The sequence below is a fragment of the Myotis daubentonii genome, chromosome 1 (genome assembly GCF_963259705.1).
Source record: "Myotis daubentonii chromosome 1, mMyoDau2.1, whole genome shotgun sequence".
Classification (NCBI taxonomy): Eukaryota; Metazoa; Chordata; class Mammalia; order Chiroptera; family Vespertilionidae; genus Myotis; species Myotis daubentonii.
In genome coordinates this window covers 9,610,901-9,630,676 of record NC_081840.1, presented here as the reverse complement: position 1 = coordinate 9,630,676, position 19,776 = coordinate 9,610,901, and the positions used below count along the sequence as shown (strand labels likewise).

General features: G+C 45.2%; 1 protein-coding gene across 4 annotated transcripts in view; it reads right to left on the bottom strand.

The window, feature by feature from the left end:
- The window catches only part of RPS6KA5 (ribosomal protein S6 kinase A5), a 129,559-nt gene extending 125,310 nt beyond the window's left edge, over window positions 1-4,249 (bottom strand). Inside the window, exon 1 of one of the 4 annotated variants that reach the window (XM_059688137.1) lies at window positions 3,918-4,249. In XM_059688137.1, coding sequence (XP_059544120.1) covers window positions 3,918-4,017 — 100 coding nt within the window. In that variant the 5' untranslated portion in view covers window positions 4,018-4,249. Of the gene's footprint in view, window positions 1-3,578; window positions 3,757-3,917 lie in introns of those variants that run through there. The other 3 variants (XM_059688130.1, XM_059688150.1, XM_059688141.1) reach the window with 3 other exon arrangements.
- Between the last annotated feature and the right edge of the window lie 15,527 nt (window positions 4,250-19,776).

Below are 19,776 nucleotides of genomic sequence, written 5' to 3'. Positions count from 1 at the left end.
AATATCTGAACCTAAGTAAAAGGCAGTGTCTCTCCAGTATCTGAAGCGGTGAGATGTAAAACTTGGGGTCTGTCTGCAGCCATGTTCTTTCCCAGGTGAGAAAAGTGAGACTACAGAATAAAGTCATCATTTAGAGACAAAGATTCAAGATGGAGGGAGTAGATAAGTCTCTGGTTCCAGTGGGAACCCTGTCTCTCCAGTGGGAAGAACATATCTGTGGAAGGCCATATCTGTCTTTTAAACTACCATCTAAAACCGCACTCGAAACATAAGCGGTAATAAAATTTTATTTTTTATATATTTTATTTTTTTATTACTATTTTTTCAAGTTCTCACCCAAGGATATTTTTCCATTGATTTTTAGAGAGAGTGTAAGAGAGAGAAATATTGATGTGAGAGAAGCACATCGATTGGTTGCCTCCTGCACGAGCCCTGACTAGGGCCTGGGCTGGGACGGAGCCTGCAACCGAGGTATGTGCCTCTGACCTGAATAGAACCCGGGACCTTTCAGTCTGCAGGCCAACGCTCTATCCATTGAGCCAAACCAGCTAGGACAATAAAATATTTACTGAAAAAATGAATGGGTAAGATAACCCAGCATCCTTCTAATAATATCCCCTCTTTTTGTTGCTATTGTGCAAGAGTTAGATTTGATTATTTGAAGCCAAAAAGTCCTTACTTCTTCTTTGCTACCTTTATATTCTGTATAATCCTTTATTATTATACTTACTAGAGGCCTGGTGAACGAAATTTGTGCATGGGGGGGGGGGGGAGTCCCTCAGCCCGGTCTCCACCCTCTGGTAATCTGGGATCCCTCTGGCAATCCAGGACCGCTGGCTCCTAACTGATCACCTGCCTGCCTGCTGGATCACCCCTAACCACTCGCCTGCCTGCCTAATAGCCCCTAACTACTTGCCTGCCTGCCTGATAGCCCCTAACCGCCTCTGCCTCGGCCCCTGCCACCGCGGCTTCATCCAGAAGGTCGTTTGGCTGTCTGGTCTAATTAGCATATTACGCTTTTATTATTATAGATAATGTATTCTATTTACTGGTTTACATAGTCTCCTCCCCTAAAATCAGAGAGCAAAACACGTTCTTAGTCATTTTTGGTATCATCATTACCATCTAGTCTAGAAAACAAACTGCTCAAGAAACGCACGTTTAACTGGTCTAATCAATTCTTTACTTTTCATTCTTCAGCTTTTGTAGTCACTTTCATCAATTTATCAACCAGCTAATAAATCCAAGGTACTGGGAATACTTAGACTTAGTCCTGGCTTTTCATCCATTCAATGAATTCATTCAACAAATGCATACTTACCATATGCCAGGGGCTGAAAATTGACATGGGATATGATCAAAGAACAAGGTCTCAAAGACCTTACAGTATAGCACAGACAAATAAATTGATTATACAGCATGTGTGTTAGATGTTATTAAAGAGATATGCATAGGCTGCTAAACAGCAGCAGGGATTATGTGGAGTTCACACTCTACTCCAGAAGACATGTACAGAAAAAGATGATAGCCTGGCAATGTGACACAGCCTGAGCACCAAATGAGTAATTTGTTTTCCAAGTTACACTGAATTAATTCACACACTTAAAGAAAAGATACTGTATGGAGTGATTTTCAGATTTCTATTCAACCAACATCTCCTCAGCGCTTAGTATGTGCCAAGCAACCCATTTAGCACTTTTCCAACGGGGTCTTATTCAAGTTTCACATTTTGTAGATGAGAGAAGTGAGTCTGAAAGAGTGAAGAGACTTGTCGAAGGCTACATAGCGAGTAAGCGGCAGAGCTGAAATTTAGAGTGAAGTCTTCCAATTCCATGTCCAGGTATACTCTGCTACTTCGGGCTACAAAACTGAAACAATTTCCATGTCCTTGCATGTGACTTTTATTGCCTTTTCATTCATCCTGTGGCACACAACACAGTTTTGGGGCACAAATGGGCAATCACCAACTGCTGACTTGATATGGCTATATACTCGTCCACATTTTGAGAAGCAAGGGACCACTGTCAGATCAGGTTACTTTGGTGCCTACGTAGCATCATGTGCCAACAGGAGCACAGTTGGCTGACGATGAGTGAATTTTTCAAGTCGTATTTTAACAGTGTTTTTGACCACTGTATCCGGTCAGTTGTTCCAATGTTCAGCAAGAAATCAAAATGAATTGTTCATTTCCGTTGACAGTTAACAGCACTAATGAATTCAGTATAATCTCACCATCCATCAGAAAAATTTCTGAAATGCAAACTTAGAGCTGATGATTCACACAGTAGAGAAAGGGAAATAAAGCAGTACTCATTGTTTTCTACAAAACTAGCATTGTTTGCAAAACCCAGAAACTGAGCAGTTGGTTGACTACTAATAACAAGAAGGTTGCTCTTTGGTCATTTAGCAAAAAGCTGCTTGTTGTACCACGGTCAATGGCTGAGGAGCATATGACTTCAAGTAGCTTTTGCTGTACAGAGCAATCCTACATATAAAAATCAGCAAACTGTTACGTAAGGCAAGAAAAAGAAATTCAAAATCTTCACACTAGAAAGCACATGACACTGAGCCTGGCACAAATCAGATATTAATATTGAATAAATGCTTACTGAATGAATACTTTAATCGCCATCTGAAAACATCAGCTGTCTATTAAATCGAGAGAGAAAAATCAAACCAACCAAACCTACACAGGTTATGTTAGGAACTCAAATAGACTATAGAGTAACTGGCTCAAGATACATAAATTCACAAAAAAAATTATGTATAAGTAAGCATCCATTTGACATCCTCTTAAATTAAGTCACCACACTGGCACACGCTGGAAGGAAGGCTGACTGGCCATCAAATTAGAAATAACAGAAACTAAGAGAACTGTGACAGATCTAACTTCAAAATCCGTTCCAAACAGCAACAAGGTGAAACCTGCCATGCGAGCAGTGTCTACACAATAAAAGAATATCCTGATATGCCCACGAAGCTGAATCAAAAACCTTTATAAACGTCCGCGTGAACATTTAATAGTAATAATGAACAACTCATTACAGTAGTACCTCTTCAGAAATGAAAAAAAAAAAATCTCTAATTACGAGACTGGGCTCCACAAATATAAAATCTAAACTTGCTGCTTCGTCCAAATAAGCATTTCCTAAAATGAACAACCGGGACCCACACAACAAATACAGTAACTTAAGTACAAAGCTTGGGACAACGCTAGTGATCTCAAACGTTGGGGCAGAAGCGCTCACGCCGACTAGGGCGTCGCTTTTGACTCGAGCTTTCCATTGACAGAGACTACATGTCAAGAGACCTTTGAAGGAAATTCCAGGCCAAGTCTAGTATTTCATGACCGTTGCAAATAAAAGCACGCAGTCCCTGCAGCCCGCGACCCCTCTCGATCTCCCTGGAGACTGCACTCACGAAGAGCCACCCTCTTACCTGGTCCAGGACCCCAGCACCTTCCGGGGACGATCCCACAACCCCCGTCCCCCCACCCCACCCCACCCCCGGGACCACCCCCTGCAAAGCAGCGGCGTGGAGGAGCCACGCTCCAACACAAAGCACCGCTCACCCCGCACCTGAGGAGCAAGGCGCACCTTTCACCCCACACGGGATGCCGCGACAGCTGTGTCACCTGTGCGGGGCCAGGGGCCCGGAGGCATCCTCGCAGACCAGTGCCAACAGGCAGTGAGCTGCCGCCCCGCGGGCCCCGCCGTCCGGCGCCAGCCGCTCCGTCCCCAGCTCCTCTCGGAAAACTTTCGGACCTCACCCTCCCCGCGCGCCCCGACCTCCCGGGACCCCCCGCGGCTCCCGCCCCGCCCGCGAGGCCCCGCCCCGGCCCCGCGCCCCCCGGCCCCGCGAGCCCTCCGGGCGCGCCCCCGCGCGGGACCAGGCCGGCAGAGGGCGGGGTCGCTCACCCGTCCGCAGCTCGTGCTTGACAGTGAGGAGCCGCTCTCCCGCGGCGCCGCCGTCCCCGCCGGTCCCCGCGGCGCCGCCGCTGCCGCTCTCCTCCTCCATCTTCTCCCGGTCGGATCCCGCAGACTTCTCCGAGGGGACGCGGGAGGCAGCGGACGCCCGGCCCCGCACGGCTCCCGCTGCAGTCCCCGGAGCCGGGGCGGGCGCGGCGGCTCCAGAACTCGGACGCACGGCGGAGTCTCTTTCCCGCTCTGGCCGCACGGCTCGCTCCTCCGCCTCCTCCCCCCTCTCCAGCTGGCACCGCTAGTACCGCGCAACCTACCCGCCCCGTGCTCCCCCGCCTCCTCCTGCCAGCCGCCCCGCCCACAGCCAGCGAGCTACCGGAGCCCTTCGAGCCGCCAGCGCTTATTGGGCCCGAGGCGCGCGCATCTCTGGACGGCGGCTCCCATTGGGCAACCCGCTGTGATGCCTCAGCACCCGCCCCGCCCCGCTCCTCGAATTGTTGTTGCTCGGCGGGGAGGCAGCAGAGGCAGGAGCGCGACTACTCCGATTGGTGCGATCCGAGAGTTTGCCCCGCCTATTCCCCCCGGTGCGCACGCGCAGCCAGGACCCTCCTTTCCCTCCTCTGACCTCCCCAGAACGGTCACGCCCCCACTCCCCAGCCTCTATCTGTTAGTAAACAGTGTCTAGTAGTCAGGAGGCGCTCGGGGTGTGTGATTGGCTGTTGCTGAAAGAGGCGGGAAGGCTGATTGGAACGTTTGGTCCGCCAATCACTGTGGGCAGACGAGGGTGCCTGGAGAGTAGTGCTTCTCCTGCACGTGTTCGCAGGACGAACCTAGGGTCCTGGGTACTCCACACTGGTGTGTGATCAGCGGGAAGACAGCGTTTCTTAAGAAGGTGTTACTCGCAGTAGGGAACCCTAAACAAGTGGAGTGGATTTTGTGCTTACATACAGGGAGTTCTTGGCAAAAAGCCTTCCCCAGCTCTAGATGAGGACTTTTGCAAAAGACAGACATTTCCATTTTGTAGGAGACAGGTACTAGAGTCTAGACACTAAGAGGATGCAGAGGTTAATAAAATAGAATATAACCCCTCTCCCCAAGCAGCTTTCAATAGAATATGTGAAAAACAGATAATCTATGTATATACCCAGGAAGCTTTATAGCAGAATTTGAAATAAAACAGTCATACAAACTGTTAGCGAACCAAACTGATGGCAATAATTATTCTCAGTAGAGATGCTGAGGAAGGCTTTTTGGGCTATGAGGCATTTGAGATAACCGATTTAAAGGATGGGAATGATGAAAATACCAGAAGCAGACATTTCATAGAAATGGTAACTGTGAGCATGTGGCGAGCCGGCACAGCCATGGCATACTCAGCCCTACGTTGGGCTCCATATGTGCCAAGCCAGCACAGCCAGGTTCAGTGAGCCTGAGAGGGGGCGGTGAAGGATTGAGAAAAAAGAGAAAAAAGCTGGGTCTGGGTGAGACGCTGTCCTTTCTGATGGAGAGCTAACAACTGCGCCACAGACTGCAAGCCATGCCTTTATTTTATAGCCAGATTCCACTAGGCCAGTGGTCGGCAAACCGCGGCTCTTGAGCCACACATGGCTCTTTGGCCCCTTGAGTGTGGCTCTTCCACAAAATACCACATGCGGGCGCACACGTACAGTGCAATTGAAACTTTGTGGCCCATGCGCAGAAGTCGGTTTTCGCCCTGGGTGAGTCTATTTTGATGAAGTGGCGTTAGAAGAAATGGGGGGTGTCGGTCGGTCTGGCGCAGGCAGGCCGCGGGATACGCAGCTCTGGAGAGGCGGGAGAGATTCATGCACGAGTTGAGTGAGCCAGTCAGTCAGCAGTCTCGTTGTGCAGTGGTTAGTGCTAGTCGCATCTGCAAATAGAGTGCGGGTGACAAAGTACCTACTCGAAGCATAAAGTTACCTGTATTTTTCCAACCAGCTGCAAATCCTACAGGTATTTTTGTCATCAATTTAAAAATTGTAATTCTTTTGTGTTGGTGGCTTTATTATTATAAAATGAAACATTTTTTAGGTGCCCTGTTTGAGATGGCTACAAAGACGAAGCAAAGAAAAACGGAAGACGAAAACCATGAATTTAAAGTTGAATGTACCTACCTATATAGTTTAAGTTTTAAAAATTTGGCTCTCAAAAGAAATTTCAATCGTTGTACTGTTGATATTTGGCTCTGCTGACTAATGAGTTTGCCGACCACTGCACTGGCAAAATAAGGGCGTGGTCAAGATGTTTACAACATTCTCATGGGTTTTGAATCTACTCAATTACATGCACCTGAAAGTCTATCAAGTCCACATCACTGAGCCACGTGGGACCACAGGTTCGGACCATCGGTTCAAGTTTACAACTATAGCCTTTGGCTATCATTGTGCTGGGATGGCTTTGCCCTCCAAGCTGGGACTTGCACATGGCTTTGCCACGAAAGGACTGTGCCCTCTCGTTAGTCCAAGGCTTGAACCTGTCCAAACACTGTAGCCGCTCTCCACATGAGCATAAACCTGAAGGTACGTGAACGATAAGGCTGATGGAGTATGATGTAAAAGATACAACTGAAAAGGTAAGGTGTGGAGGATGTTGACTACCATGCTAAGCAATGCATATTTTATTTAGTTTAAATGTTTCAACCATTTAAAACATTGAGAAGGATAGACTGAAGGGAGAAGGAGAAAGATAGCTGGGTGAGAATACTGTTGCAGGGATAGAATTTGTGGGGCCTAATTTCTGGCAGTGGACCTGAGAGTGGACAAAGGAGAGAATTAAAGATGGATACTCAGACATCATTCACATAGAAGTGTACTTTTAAACTAAGCATGGATTAGATCAGAAGTCAGCAATGTTTTTCTGTAAAGGACCTAATAGTAAATATTTTAGGTTTGCTAACTATGTGGTCTCTTTCACAACTACTCAACTCTGCTATTGAAAGCAGTAAGTCAACTAATGGATACGGCTGTGTTCCAATAAAACTTGATTGATGGACATTGAAATTGCATTTCACATAATTTTCACGTGTCATAATATATTCTTATTCTTTTCCACCATTTAAAAATATAAAAACTATTCTTAGCTCTTTACCAGGAGCCATTAAAAAACAAACAGGCAGTAAACCAGATTTAGCCACAGGCCATAGTTTGCAGACTCCAGGGTTAGATCGCCAGGGAAGATTAAGCAGAGAAGCCTTCCAGCCCCTTCAAGTTGCCCTCAGCTCCCTGGCTTTATCCATCTGAAACATTTATCCCATTAAACCAGCGATTTTCAACCTTTGTCATCTCATGGCCCACATAAACTAATTACTAAAATTCTGCAGCACACTAAAAAATATATATTTTTTGCCAATCTGACAAAAAATAGGTATATTTTTTATTCATTCAAGCAAATGGCTATTGTTGGTGTTGGCTGTTGTCATTTTTCTATTTGACAGTCTAAGGGGACAGAGGGCAGTGGCCCTCACTAAATAGTCAGGTAGTGGATGTTTGTGAAATTCTTGTGGCACACCAGTTGAAAATCACTGCACTAAAACCATGACTGGCTACTTATTTGTCTTTCTCCTCCACAAGTAGTGTGCTATCTGTAGCTAGGGGATGAGGTTGTACAATTGTTCATTTGTTCACTGAATCACTTTTACACCAATTATATACCAGGTACTGTGGTAGATACCAGAGGCACAGCGGGAGCAAAACATGCAATCCTTGCACGCATAGAGCTCTAGGAATTGAAAGATATCCTAAATCATTACATAAGGAAATATAAACTTTCCATTGTGGTCATGCTGTAAAGGAAAATTATAGGGTGCTACAATAGAATTTATCAGGGTCCTAATTTAGGTCAGAGGAGCTTGAAGATCTTTATAAGGAAGTACCATTTGAACTGATTCTTAAAGATGAGTAGGTTTTAACCAGGATGTGGCAGAGACTGGCCTGATGCTCACCAATCTCATTTCCTCTTCCTGGACACACAGGAGAAATATGATTTTTTTTCCCCTTTACAGTTAAGCTAGAGCAGGGGTGGGCAAACTTTTTGACTCGAGGGCCACAATGGGTTCTTAAACTGGACCGGAGGGCCGGAACAAAAGCATGGATGGAGTGTTTGTGTGAACTAATATAAATTCAAAGTAAACATCATTACATAAAAGGGTACGGTCTTTTTTTTTTTTTTTTAGTTTTATTCATTTCAAACCCGCCGGATCCGGCCTGCGGGCCGTAGTTTGCCCACGGCTGAGCTAGAGTCATGTGATTGTGATCTGGCCAATGGGGTGTGGGCCGATGTGATGTGTGCCATTTCTAGGCCTGGCAAAGAAAACCCGTGCATAATCACCCACACTTTCTTCTCTTCCCACAGCATTGCAAAGGCCACATATTGAGTGTGGGGGTGACACAATTTAGAAGAACCCTGAACCTCTGGGTCTCCATTTGAAGAAGAGACACCCTGACCTACATGAGACCTACTGTCATGTGAGCAATAAATAAATGTTATTAGGCATAAGCTATTGCCATGTTGGGGTTGTTTGCTACTAAAGCATAATTGAGCTATCCTGGTGATTTCACAAGTGAATTTTTGAGGGGAGAAAATTATAGGACGATGCAGATGCAAAGTACTGAGACAGGCAAAGAGTCTATTTACTGTATTTTAGGGTTGAGAGAATGACAATAGGTTCATAACACAGAAAGCAAGAGTTGAGGTGTGAGAGGCAGGCAAATATCTAGTCACAAAGTGTGTGGTTGGACTTGTATTTTTGGAGTTTTTCCTATGTGAAGTCAAAAGCAATGGAAGGAATTTAAACAGGGGAATGATATAATTGGGATAGTATTTTCAAAAGGTCACTGTGGTTAGTGGTTAGTGAGCTGGAGGGAGCAAGAGGGAATATAGGGAGACCAGATGGGAGATTATCACTGTAGTCTGAAAAACAGATGATAACCGGTATAGTAGATATAGAAAGAAATGGAATGTTTCTAGTATATACAGGATGTTCCAAAAAATGTATATATACTTTGAATAATTATTAACTCCAATGGGTTAAATCTGAAAAGAAAGAAACATTGGAATTAATCATTGTTCAAAGTGTATATATATTGTTTTAGATTGTCAAAATACCCTGTATTTGGACTTCATGAATTATTGGATTTGTTGGGTAAGGGAAAAAGGGGTGTCTGAAATGACACCAAGTTTCTAGCATGAAGAATTGGGTAGATGGAAGAGGATAGGGGTACATTTAAGTAAAAGCATATATCAGAGAATATCAAAAGTTTAAATTCAAAATGTCCAATGTCAATATTAAATAGTTCTGTGGATATTAAATATAAGTCCTACCACACACTTCGTGACTGGGTATTTGCCTGCCTCCCACACCTCAACTCTTGCTTTCTGTGTTATGACCCTATTGCCATTCTGTTAATCCCTAAAATACAATAGGCTCTTTGCCTGCCTCAGTACTTGAGAACTGCAGAAAAGTCTAGCATTGAGTCTTGAGAACTACAGAGGGGTCTAGCTTAGAAATATAACTTTAAGAATCATTGACCTATAGATGATACTTGAGGCCAGAGGTATGAATAAGATTACCTGGGGAGAGAATGAGCAGAAGGAAGAAGAGGAGCCCAAGACTCAAGTCTAAGAAATTTCAAAATTGAGATGTTGGAATGAGAGGGTGAAGCCAGAGATGTAGGAGGAAAACCTGTAGAGTTTTTGTACCTTGGAAGCCAATGTTTTTCAAGAAGGAGGGAGTGGTTGGCTATGTCACATGCCCTGAGAGGTCACATAAGATGAGGTCTGGAAAGAATCTATGAATTTGCCAACTTGGGTGCCACCGGTGACAATATCCAAGGTGGTTTTGGTGGAGCAAACGGGAAGTGAAATAGAAACAGTGTGTGTGAACAAATTTTTCAAGGAGTTTGCCTCTGAAGGAAAAATAGAGAAGGAAGGGCTCAACTGTAGAGATCCAGGGAATCTTTTTTAATTTACTTTTTATTTTCAAATAATTTTAAAATTTCAGAAGAGTTTCAAAAACAGTACAGGATTTTACACAACCTCCACTGAGCTTACTCTAATATTAATATGTTATATACCATAGTTAGTCACCAAAAACTGAGAAATTAACATTGGTGCAATACTATTAAATAAACTTCAGACTCTATAGATTTCACCACTTTTCCATAAAAAATTGATTTTTATATGTCTAAATTGTTCAAAAGAATTAAAAGTAGAAGAGTATACTGTGACATGTGAAATTTACATTTCAATGTCCATAAAGCTTTATTGGAACACAACCATGTTCTTTCTCTGCACCAGGTTGCAATCCAGGATCCTACATCATATTTAGTTGTCATGGCTCCTTAGGCCCTTCCACTGTGAGCTGGCTGAGAGGGTTGCCTTTGATGGGAGGAGGCCCCAAGGCCTTCACCAAGGAAGGAGAGAGAGAGGAGGGGCTGGAGGCAGGCATGAATCAGCTTGGAGACAAGAATATCTTGGCCATCTCATCCCGGTATCCCTGACATTTAGAAGAGGCGCTAGCCCAAAGAGGGCTTTCAGTAAATGTTTGTCGAATAAATGAATGAATGAGAGAGTTGGAAACCTACATTTGAAGAGTAGGTGTAAAAAGGGGAGCCAATTTAGGGTGTCATCTCAGCAAAGCAGGAATGAGTCCTATGAGCTGATCCCATCGGCAGATAGTTAAAAACACTCAGATGTGCACACGCGTAGCAAAGAGTTTATTTCAGGGACGCAAGTCCTGTGCCGAGAGATGGGAGGAGATGGGCTGGAGAACCGTTTGGAACAGTCACTGAGGAAAAGAAATGCACGTAGTGAGCCAGCTTGGATAATTGCTGACTAGCACTGGGGGCCCAAGTGGAGTTAGAAAGCCTGAACCAGGAGAGTGAAAAGTCTCCCTCTTGCAACTTACATCCCCCCTCAGGGTTGGAGACAAGCAGTTGGGCAGCACCCTCCTTGCAGTGAGTGACCCGGGGCCCAAGCTGGGTGAGCGGGCAGTGAAGCCGAGATAAAACTGCGAGCCTGCGAGAACAGGCTGGCGTCCAGGAGCCGGAGGAGCTTCTTAACATAAGTGAGTGGAACAGCAGTTGGCAGCCCGGGCTGCGCACTGGAGTCACCTGGGATTCTGTAAAACAAAAACAAAACTCCCACCCTGGAAAGGGGGACTTCATTGGTCTGGGGCGGGGCCTGGACTTGGGGATTTTTTTTTTTTTAGTTCCCCGCGTGATTATAATGTGGAACCAGTTTTGTTACAACTCTCATGTACAACCAATAGAGGAGAGGATGGGAAGTAGGAGCAAACTGGAGTTTTGGAACAACAGCAGCTTTGCAGAGGTAATGATGATGCCGGATCGGGTAGGAAGAGAAAATATAAAATTGGGGGCTGAACACACCAAGTAAAATGAGTGGGAGCTTAACTGATCAGATGGTGATATGCAAGCATGGCTTGGAGCCAAAGGAGGAAGAGTTTTTAAAGGGGCGAGAAATGGACAGTGGTCCGATGTAGTTGCTGGAATTGAGGAAAAGCTCACTCGTCCCCCCTGCCCTGAGAGATGGGCCGCTCAGTCCGTGAAATGCACAGAGAAAGTCAGGTTTCTGCTGAGGCCGGGAAGAGTAATAGAGAAAAAAAGCTCGAAAATATACGTTTGTTCCCTTTAGAAACTGCCTTTTGCCAGGCCTGCTGGTACCTGGTGCCAGAATAGGGCCCCCCGCTCACCCCTTTATCTTGGGGGCCTGTGTCTATGGCACCGCGCGTGTGGCTTCATGGGTCCTTGGCAGGGAGGGGAGGGCTGAAGCGAAGCGGGGGAGGGCCTCGTCGCTGTGAGCCTTTAGGACTTAATGAACTCATGGGTCACGCAACATGAGCGAGGGGCTCCTCGCCTTTGGAGTTATAAGAATGAAGGAACGTCAGAGACTCGCCGCGTCACACCTCCTCCCTGCCCCCCTTAACTGGCTCAGATGTATAGTCAGATAAGAAAGAACTTCTCGCAAAAAGTCAAAAACAACGTTATCAACATCTTGATCCTGTTTTTGACCTTGTGCGGCCCTTCCCCGTGTGATACAGATCCAGGAAGGTTAAGAACATGCTGCAGGCTTCGGAGACCAGCCGTTAGGGAGTGTGAAGTTCGTGTTCTTGGAAGACATCCATCCACTGGTGAAGTTAACATATTGCCGCTCTTCCCAAAAAGCATGTTGGGAAGGCACACACACACACACACACACACACACACACACACCTTGAATTCACAAACAGGAAGGAAATTCTGTAGTGGGGAGGGGGGCAGCAGCATTTAGGCATTTTCTCACCCCTTATCCCTCCCCCCCTGCACTCCCTCCCCCCATTTTCCCTTATTCCAGAGAATACCTACAAAACTTAGCAACCCTCTGAATGGGGCGGAGTCAGAGCACTGAGCTGTGTGGGTAGATCCAGTCTAGGATCTGGCCTGGTGGACCTGGGAGAGACTATAGAGGCATGCATATCACAAATACATTCAGATAAAGATAGTAGAGACATTTTTATTCCCTGCCTCCCCACCCCTCCACCCCAGAATCTTCCGGAAGCAACGAAAAACAAAACGAAGCAGAAACACAGAAAAAGTCCCATTTTTAATGAAACAAGGAAACTCGCAAAACCTCAGACCACAAACATGAAGTATGCCTGCTAAATACCGTAAAGTCTGTACTGAAATTGGTGAAAAGCTGAGAGCTAACGTGCACTGCCTCTAGCCTTGAGCAGAAAACATATTTCCTTGGAAGTTAGTGTCACCGTCCCCTTGGATTGATCCTTGGATTGTAGCGGGGTTTCCCAAAGGCGAGGGGGACAGGGGAGAAGTTTAGGTGTTACACAGACAGTTGCTGAAACTGTAGCATAATGAAAAAGTGATTCATTCCGGGTTCTCTTTCATTTGTGACTACATCAAGGAGAAAGTCTTGGTTTGGTGCCAGTGGTCTCTAACTTACCTCTGATGTGCACTTATCTCTCTTTCTAACCAGGAAGATACAGACCTCAGACTCAGCTTCCAGCAGACAACTGTATCTAGCTAGAACCTAGGATCATTGCTTTGTTTTCATTGCATTGATTTTAGTAGTTACTTCCTATTTATACCAAGTGATTCTGGCTTTTCCTTTTTATTTATTTTTTATTTTTTTAATATATTTTATTGATTTTTTACAGAGAGGAAGGGAGAGGGATAGAGAGTTAGAAACATCGATGAGAGAGAAACATCGATCAGCTGCCTCCTGCACACTTCCTACTGGGGATGTGCCCACAACCAAGGTACGTGCCCTTGACCGCAATCGAACCTGGGACCCTTGAGTCCGCAGGCTGACGCTCCATCCACTGAGCCAAACCAGTTAGGGCTTGGCTTTTCCTTTTTAAGTAAGTAAGCATTGGGAATTGATTCAGAGAAGAATATTAATTATAATAGAGGTGATATGCAGAAGAGGTAAAATCGAAGAAGTGGTTCCCAAATGTAGAGTTACAAGATCCAAGGATCCTGCAGGGAAAAGTATTCTCGCAAAGAGCTGGGATGACAGCGGGGAAGGCCAACATCAAGGAGAAACCAGGCTGACGGTTAGTTATTTCTATTGACTATGGCCTGGCTTCCAAACCAAAGGCATCCACTGGAGATGAGTAGGTGAAAGGGTCAGAGAGGCAATTGCTCGGTTTTAACCCAAAGAGTCTGGAGGAGAGGGCCTCGCTGGGGGCCTCAGCAGCTTCCTGGGTGCCAGAACCTGAGCACCTCAGGGACAGTCTCATGGAAAGGAAATGAGCAGATTTGGAAACAAAATAAAGCTGCCAAGTGCCTCGACGTCCTTCCTTCACCCCTCCCATGCTGTTCCTTAACAAAGAATTCTCCATCTCACCGGTGAAATTTTAAAATGATCTCTCTTTAAAAAAAAAAAAAAAAATCTCAAAGAGTAGATTCAGGGGTACAAATAAGGAATGACAGCAACAAGAGAGGATAAAACGGAGAGGCAGAGCACAAGAAAGGAACGCTGCTAAGCCCCAAGTGGGATGAACACAAGGGAAAACATGTGGAACAATGCTAAGAACAAAGAAATGTTAACAATTACAAAAATGTGATCGTTGTGGAAAACAGACCAGGGAGATCCAAGATAGGAAAAACGCCGTTCCTGAAGAAGCTGCCGGAACAGAGGGGACAATAGAAGAAACTTAACTGAAAGGAAGACTTGAGTCAGCAGGTAGAAAGCACACCCTGTGTCAAGGTGAAATTTGCTCCGAGTGATCAATAATAAAATCTGCCAGATAAGAAAATGACAAGGAAGCAAGGTCTACAAAAGTTAAGAGCAGGAAGGCGTGACTCACGAACTGTATACTGTACCCAGTTGTCCCGTAAGTGTGAAGGCTCTTGGCAGTCTTTGGCAAGCACAAAAAGAACTCAGGGTTTGCACATTCTTGAAAAAAAATTCTTTATACTGAAATCCGGATAAATCCAAATCAAAAGGAGAATTGAGGGATATTTTTTTTAAATTCTGAAGATGAGCTTTGAATTGTTTTAAATACAGAATTAAAACTAAACAACCGTGGGATTTATCGTTTAAGAACAAAATGTAAATATCACAAACCCTTGCCCTGTAAAAGTAATTACATTCCCAACAAAAATTGAGAAGTGAGGGGGCAGGGCAGTAGGAGGACTTGTGAATTTACTCATCTTTAATGTCAGAGACACAATCACTCTAACTAATAAAATGTAGCTTTTTTTAAAAATATATATTTTATTGATTTTTTACAGAGAGGAAGGGAGAGAGATAGAGAGTTAGAAACATCGATGAGAGAGAAACATCGATCAGCTGCCTCCTGCACATCTCCCACTGGGGATGTGCCCGCAACCCAGGTACATGCCCTTGACCGGAATCGAACCTGGGACCTTTCAGCCCGTAGGCAGACGCTCTATCCACTGAGCCAAACCGGTTTCGGCAAAATGTAGCTTTTTAATGCAAGCCTGATTCCAACTTCTCGACAGTTTTTATATTATTTTTTTTAAGGGGGTACTTTTTGTGGTAGAGAAACATTTAACTGAAGTTCAGTGTCTTCTGTTTTACTTCAGTTACATTTTCTATAAGAATTCATTTTAATCATTTTACTGAAAAGTAATTTGCAGAGTAAAACCCCACCGTTGTCCATTGAGCTTTCTACTCTGTTTCTATGCACAAGGACCTGTTGAGATGCTAAATTCCAAATGTTGGTAGCTGTTTCTGGGAAGTGAGGTTATGGTCATGTTTTAGAAAAACTTCCTCTGCATACTTTTCTGTTATTTTTATCATAAAACAGATACATAAAAATAGTAGTCATGTGCCTGAGGAATGTGGTAGAACAATAAATGGCCTGCATGATCTTTCTTCCCAGGTGCTACTGCTGTGGTAATGTTATGTCACATGATAGAAAGGGTTTTACATGTAATTAAAGTCATTAATTAGTTGACTTTGAGATTGGGAGATGATCTGGGTAGGCCTAACCACATGAGCACTTTATTTAAAAAAAAACAACAACATATTTTTATTGATTTCAGAGAGGAAGGGAGAGGGAGAGAGAAATAGAAACCTCAATGATGAGAGAGAATCATCTATCGGCTGCCTCCTGCACGTCCCCTGCTGGGGATCGAGCCTGCAACCCGACATGTGCCCTTAACCAGAATCCAACCCGGGACCATTCAGTCCGCAGGCCGGCGCTCTATCCACTGAGCCAAACCAGCCAGGGCAAAAATATATTTTTTAAAAAATAGGTTTTAAATGAATAAATAGACAAGCTGGGCCCAGAAAGCTAGAGATGAAGGGGAGGAGGGGGCGGGTTGGGAAAGGGCAGGATAAAGGATAGGAAAGCAACACAGTGGAAGGGTGAGTAGATAAAAGTAGTGAAATGCCCCCTCCCCACCTCCACTTTCTCCCAGTCTGATTCCTCAGAAACAATCATTTTAACTCTAGATATTAGATATTCTGGTGTCATCTCTATATCTTTCAATAATATACTCCTATCGCTATTGATTGATTAGTTTTATACCTTATCTGTCTTCCTCCTATGTGATAAACGAGGATAAAGCTCATTTTCACCAGCATCCCCTCTGCACTTTCTACAGTACAGTGACATCACCTCAGGTTGCGGTGCTACGTTGATACACCTTTACTTCTTTCCCATCCACTAAGCAGCGTCTCTGGACTGCTCGCTTTCTAAGACGAATGCAGCAGCACCCCTAACCTCCCTTCCGCATCTGCCTCCAGCTGCTGCCGTATGCAATTTTGAGGCTTGGAATTTACATTCTTTTTTAAATCATTGTTAACTCTTCTGTAGACGGGTCCTTAAAAAAAATGGAAATCGCTGGACCGGGCCCTGGCACCCTCAACGCGGACGGGGGCGAGGGGCTGGGCGTCCAGCGCGAGGGTGTTCCATCTCACGGGCCCACAACACATCCAGACGCGTCTCAGTTTGCTCAGAAATATGAGGTGCTGAGGGGTGTTCCCGCGGTGGGGATTCCGTGTGCGCTGCGAGAAGATCATTGGAGCAGGAGAGCCCTGGCACGGAAACCGCTTCCCGTGTGCCCGGTGTGGGAAGCGTCTTGAATCAACAGCTCTGGCTGAGGAGGAAAGTGACATCTATTGGAAAGGATGCTCTGCAAGGAACTTTGGGCCCCAGGGATGTGGCTGTGGCCAAGGAGCAGGAGACCTGGTTCTTGTTCGGGAAAGGTGTCAACCCAGAACCGAGACCCCACGCTGGGCACAGATCACCCACAGAGCCTCGGCACAGATCACCTGCCACCGCACCGCTGTGAAGCCTGCCGGCCCTTACAGACTGCGCTTGGCTAGGGTGGCTGCTGGGTAGGAAGACAGCGCCGTGTCCTTTCGCTTTATTCGTCAGCATTTTTCAAGAACCATTTCTTTGACATTTTAAGTAAACCTTCAGCTTGAAAGAAAAAAAAAAAAAGAACAGGAAATCCCTTAAACAGCATTTACATTGTTGTGACTCTGAACATACTGTTCTCTCAAGAGACAAAATGTTTATAAACGTTGTTCTTCCTTTAATGCTACAACTTGGATTTTCTATTTGCCTTTCTTTTATCTTGCTGCTTTTTTTTCTTTATCATAGCTCATCCCTCCCACCCCCCCAGTTTCTTCATCCCATCAGGTATTCTTCAGAGTTTTTAAGCCCCCTTTCCCCCAAAAAAAATTTCCCTGAGGCTCCCCATTCTCCTGCCATAGAGCTGACATGATGGGGTTTCCCTTTATGGCTTTTCTGGGTCAATTCCAAAGATCCAGGCCTTCCTACTTCTCCTTTTTTTTAAAAAAAATATTGATTTTAGCCGAAACCGGTTTGGCTCTGTGGATAGAGCGTTGGCCTGCGGACTGAAAGGTCCCAGGTTCGATTCCGGTCAAGGGCATGTACCTTGGTTGCGGGCACATACCCATTGGGGAGTGTGCAGGAGGCAGCTGGTCGATGTTTCTCTCTCATCGATGTTTCTAACTCTCTATCCCTCTCCCTTCCTCTCTGTAAAAACTCAATAAAATATATATTTAAAAAAATATTGATTTTAGAGAGAGAGAGAGGAAGGGAGAAAGAGACATTGATTTGTTGTTCCACGTATTTATGCATTCATTGGTTGTTTCGTGTGTGTGCCCTGACCAGGGATCGAACCTGAAACCTTGGCCTATTGGGACGATGCTCCAACCAGCTGAGCCGCCTGGCCAAGGCCCCTAGTTCTTAAGTGATGCCTTGGTTTTGCTGCTGCACATTTTCAAGAAATGGCATGTGAGAAGTCCATTTTCTAAGTCCTATTTGTCCCCAAAGGTCTTTATTCTATACTCACACTCGGATGACGGTTGGGCTGAGTGTGACATTATAGGTTGAAAATCATTTTCCTACAGAATACATTACCCTATTGCCTTCTTCCATCCAGTCTTGCCAATGAGATGTCTGTTTAATTTTCATTATTATTTGCATTCCCTTATAGATGACTTTTTTTTTAATTGGAAGTTTTTCAATTGCTTTCTTCATCTTTGATGTTCTTAAAAAAATCAGATTATGTGACTAGATGAGTGTTTTTGTCAAACTCTGTGTTTACCACTCTATGGACCCTTTCTGTGTAGAGTTGTGTGGCCTTCAGTGCTGAATAACGCTGTTGTAGAATATTGGCAGATAATTCAAGTTCAACCCTGGCTCTAGGCCAGCTGCAGGGACCAAACGTGGCCTATGGAAGAGAGAACCTGAAACAAGTCTGTGGAGGGAATAGAAAGTGAAAGCCATGGCAGGACCCGCCGGGCAATCACAGAAACCTGGGTTAAGGCCAACCAAGGGTTTTGTCTTCTTTGAGCCCCGACACCCTGGGAGGTGGGTCTGGTGATCATTTCCAACTTCTCTCAACATTTGGCCCCCTGCCTCTCTTACATCCTAAGCTATCTAATTTCTCTCCTTTTTTTCTCTTTAGTCATTTTACTTAAAGAAATCTTCCTCCTTTTGGATGACAGAGCCAAGAGTTCATCTAAAGGACTCTCGTGCAGCCCGGCCCCCCATGGCTCAGTGGTTGAGCATCAACTTAGGAACCAGGAGGTCACGGTTTGATTTCCGGTCAGGGCATATGCCTGGGTTGTGGGCTCGATCCCCAGTGTGGGGCTTGCAGGAGGCAGCCCATCAATGCTTCTCTCTCATCATTAATGTTTCTATCTCTCTCTCCCTCTCCCTTCAAAAAAAAAAAGGACTCACGCATGCTATAGGTATTGAAGAGGGTGGGGAGGGTGGCTAAGATCAGGATTTCTGAGGAGTGGTCCTTGCATTGCTACTATGCTATGTTTGCATACTCTGGTGACAAAGGACAGCTTTTAGCCATAGGCCTGCCTGGAGGCTGGGATATGGACCAGAAACCATTTAACATCATTGAACCTGAACATCTCCATCTATAAAACTGGGATCATAAAAATAGCTGTTTGTACTTCAGAGTATTGTTCCGAGAATCAGTGTGATAATGGGCAAGGTGGTGGTATGGTGACAGCAAACGAACCGAACCGTCGCCTCTGTTGGAGGAATGAAGGATGTGTTTGGATTGTACAAGATGGGGACAGGGAACGACCCTCAGAAATACCCCAAGGTTACTCTGTGCTGAAATCCCCAGTCATTGCAGGGCTGATGTCATCCCACCTGAAGCACTGGTCTGCCGTTTATGTTATTTTGTTAAAAATCTATTTAAATAACCAGACGCCTAAAATAACAAGATACATTGGAAAAGAAAGGGAGCTTGTCATCAGAAGTCCGTGAAACATGCCGACTCCTGTATCCACACGACAGCACTTCCAGTGGGCTGGGTCCTCCTTAGCTTTCAGGAACTCCTCGAAGTGCTGGTCTCCTCCGCGAGAATCCCCTTCACCCCTTACAGTCTTTTGGGAAACTGACTTAGCTGTGGCGACAAGGCCACACTGAGTTCCAATTCAACTCAGCTATCAGAAGACCAGGAACGTCTACATTTCCTTTGGCTGGGAGATTACCTGCTACTCAGGCAGGGTCTGCTATGTCTTTCAGTTTCATCATGATTGTGTACATTTCACGTGGAGTGGCACAAAGACGCATGTACAAATATGTTCACTGCAGCAATTTTTATAAAAGCAAATAATTGGAAAGTGACATTTGCTTAACAACAGGGGAGTGAATAAATATACCATAGGTTTTATGATAAGGACTGGACAGCCATTAAAAGTATATTTGCACAGTGGTTCCCACTGGGGGCTGGTGACAACACAGATGTGATTCTGCGGGACTAGACCAGGAAGCTCTACTTCTGCCCAGTCCAGGTCCGCTGAGACCACACGGAAGCAAGACTTGAAATAAGGCAGCACAGCTGTGCAG